Source organism: Gekko japonicus, unplaced genomic scaffold, assembly GCF_001447785.1.
Source record: "Gekko japonicus isolate JY-2015 unplaced genomic scaffold, Gekko_japonicus_V1.1 scaffold1727, whole genome shotgun sequence".
Taxonomy (NCBI): Eukaryota; Metazoa; Chordata; class Lepidosauria; order Squamata; family Gekkonidae; genus Gekko; species Gekko japonicus.
Window position 1 is genome coordinate 391,142 of NW_015161451.1, and position 3,026 is coordinate 394,167.

At 63.2% G+C, this 3,026-nt stretch overlaps 1 protein-coding gene across 1 annotated transcript in view; it reads left to right on the forward strand.

Moving 5' to 3' along the window:
- XXYLT1 (xyloside xylosyltransferase 1) overlaps positions 1 to 3,026 on the forward strand; it is an 8,521-nt gene that overhangs the window by 1,098 nt on the left and 4,397 nt on the right. Inside the window, exons 2-3 of the mRNA XM_015429071.1 lie at positions 5 to 211; positions 1,332 to 1,479. Of these exons, the coding sequence (XP_015284557.1) occupies positions 5 to 211; positions 1,332 to 1,479 (355 nt within the window). The remainder of the gene's footprint in view (positions 1 to 4; positions 212 to 1,331; positions 1,480 to 3,026) is intronic.

A 3,026-nucleotide genomic window follows, 5' to 3' on the forward strand; every position in this document is an offset into this window, starting at 1 on the left:
GGAGCTGCCCTTGCTGCTGGTGCTGGCCAGGGCGGAGCGGCAGGCCGGGCTGCGGGCCAAGGGCGTGGCGGCGCTGCGCTCCCTGGTGCGCTTCGGCAAGCTGCCGCCCGGCCAGGCCCTGGCCCTCCACCTCCTCTGCGACCCCCCCAGCAAGCCCCTCGCCAAGGACCTCCTCCGGGACGCCCTCCGCCACGCCCCCTTCCGATACAAGGTAGGACTCCCCCCTCGAGGGGCTCCGGCGGGCCTCGCATCGGCCTCCCCTGCGCGCCGCCCCGGCAGAAGGGGGGCCCGGCGGCGGCGCCCGTGGCTGTCATTCCCCACAGGAGGAGGAGGAGGGCATCGCCGGACGCTTCCCGACACCACGGAACTGCGTCTGCCCCGTTGGCGCCCCCCCCCCCGTTCCAGGCCACTGGTCCGGATCGCTTCCGTGCTCCCGGCCCCCGGAATGCCCGACCCTCCTCCGTGGGACGCAACCCCAGCCACCCCCCACCCCCCCACCCGGCCGTCGCTTCTTCCCGGCCTCTCGCCCGTAGAGCGCCCGGCCTCTTCTCCCGGGGGACAGGGGGGAGCGCTTCCTGGGAGGCGTCTTGGGAGCTTCGGGAAATTAGGAAAGGCTTTTCTCCCCCTTTCCTCTCGAAGGCGCTGGAAATAATCAATAGATAAGTAACCAATAATAAACCATCAATCGCCTCCTCCCTTGGCGTGGCTGGTGGGTGCCAGGCCGTCAGCTGCCAGCAGAGGGGGCCCGTCAGTCAGTCAGCCAGTCGCCTCCCTCCTTTGTGGCCGAGGCCCCTCGAGTGTGAGCGAAGGGGGGCTGGCCACCCCTGGTGGCGCGGAAGGGAAGGTCGCTTGGGGAAAGGGGAAGGGGGCCTTTCTGGGGTGCGGGGCAGGAGCGGACTTGTTGCCCCCTGCCCTGCGCTGCTCGCCCAACCTCTCGTGGGCCAGACGCGGCAGAGCCACAGGCTTTGTGCAGAGAAAGGCCCCACGGGGGGGGGGAGCACCTCCCATGCCCAGAGAGCGGCCCCCAGCGGGTCAGAGTGGACCAGTGGGGGGGGGGGGGGAAGAGGGGCTGCCTTGGGTCACTCCAGCTCCCGGTGTTTGTGTGCATTGGGGGGGGGGAGCTCTCTGCCCTATGCCCAGGTCCACAGATTCCTTGATTGTCAGCGGGCAGCTCGGCAGGTGCCTGCCACTGCCCCTCTTCCTGGGCCCCCTGCCGCCACTGCAAGCTGCCTCCCAGTGGGGCATGTAGTCGGGGGGCCCGTTTTGGTCTGCCCTGGCCAAGCTGCTGGCTGCTTCTCCCCCCCCCCTCCCCTCCCCTCCCCCCCCTTCAGGTGATCTTCCATGACGTGGCCGTTCTGACGGAGAAGCTGCTGCCCATCGTGGAGGGCATGCAGAGGCTATTCAGCGCGGGCAACGGCACCTACTACAGCGACTCCATCTTCTTCCTCTCGGTTGCCATGCACCGGGTCATGCCCAGAGGTGAGCGGGTCTCTGCGGCCGCAGTGGGGCCGGGCAGGCATCCTCAGCCCCCTCCGCGCCTCACCCTCGCCAGTGGGCTTGGCTTGGGACGAAGCATCTTGTGGCTGGCGAGAGGTTAGCTGGAAAAGAGACATGGTGGGAAAGCAGAGTGGTCGGCCTCCTCTTGCTGTGTGGCGTGGCTGCTCTTTGCCCCACATGGCCACGGGAGGGGAGGGCAAGGCTGGGTTTCCTTGGATTTTGGTAACTGCTGCTGTGAAGGAGGCAAGAAGGACGGGGGGGGGCTAGCCCGGTCCTTGCCCCGACTCCGCTGCGGGGAGAGGAGAAGGGGGGCGGGCAGAGAAGGCAGGAGCCCGGCCTCCGAGGGGACCCCCTGCCTGGCTGGAGGAGGAGAGGAGAAGGGACAGGCGGAGGCGCTTCCGGGCAGCCCAAAGAAGCCAGCTCTGGGGGCCTCCAGGTGGAGGGGGCCGTCTCCCAAAATACTGACGCCACGGGAAAAACGGGAGAGGGACGCTTCTGTCCCTCCCCCAAATCGGAAAAGTTTGGAAGCAGTGAAATGCGGGCAGTGCTTGTTTTATTTTGAGCTCCATTACCTTCTTTGGCTGCTTTTAGCAGATTACAGGCACCACATATAAACTGTCAAACCTCCCTTCGTAGAGTGTAAGAAAAAATGCTATTCTTTGGCATATTTCAGAAATTCAACAATAGTCACCTCTGGGGTCCCTCGGCATGTCTTAGTTTGTGTCAGGTGGGAAAAGGGAAAGGAAATTAGAGCTGAGAATTGGTGACCCTGGATGAAAATTTGTTTCCTGCCCACCAGCTGGCGTTCCCTAGTTAACAGCCCAAGTGGTGGCAGCACCGGCTTCGAGAGCCAGTTTGGTGTAGTGGTTAGGAGTGGCGGACTCTAATCTGGGAGAACCAGGTTTGATTCCCCACTCCTCCTCCACATGCAGCCAGCTGGGTGACCTTGGGTCAGTCACAAGTTCTCTCAGAGCTGTTCTCTCAAGAGCAGTTCTCAAAAGAGCTTTCTCAGCCCCACCTGCTTCACAGGGTGTCTGTTGTGGGGAGGGGAAGGGAAAGGAGTTTGTAAGCCTCTCCAGGTAGTGAAGGGCGGGGTATAAACCCAATCTCCTCCTCTTCTTTCCTGAGGCCATGGGATGGGGGGTGGGTGGGTGGGGGTGCGGGGAGTTCACAGACAGGCACGGAGCCCTGCTTTGGGTGGGGGCTAGTTCTCGCCCCTGGCCTGACGGATTGCCCTTTTAGGGTTATTGGGAAACCTGGATATGGAGTTAGCCTTTAGAGGGGCATTGACCCGTTCAGGACCGTCTCCCCATTCCACACAACGAGTGGCACAGTACCGGTAGTTGCGGACAGAGGTTGCCGTGAGTAACCTACATCGCTATGCTGGAAGGATGAATAATTTGTCCTTGAACGGATCCTTGTCTGAAGATTCCCTCTGGAATCGGAATGCAGCTTCTGTTCCTGAGCGTCCCTTTTCCACTCGGTGGTGATGGTGGTGGGCTTCCAGGAGGGCCTGCTGTGCGGTGGGA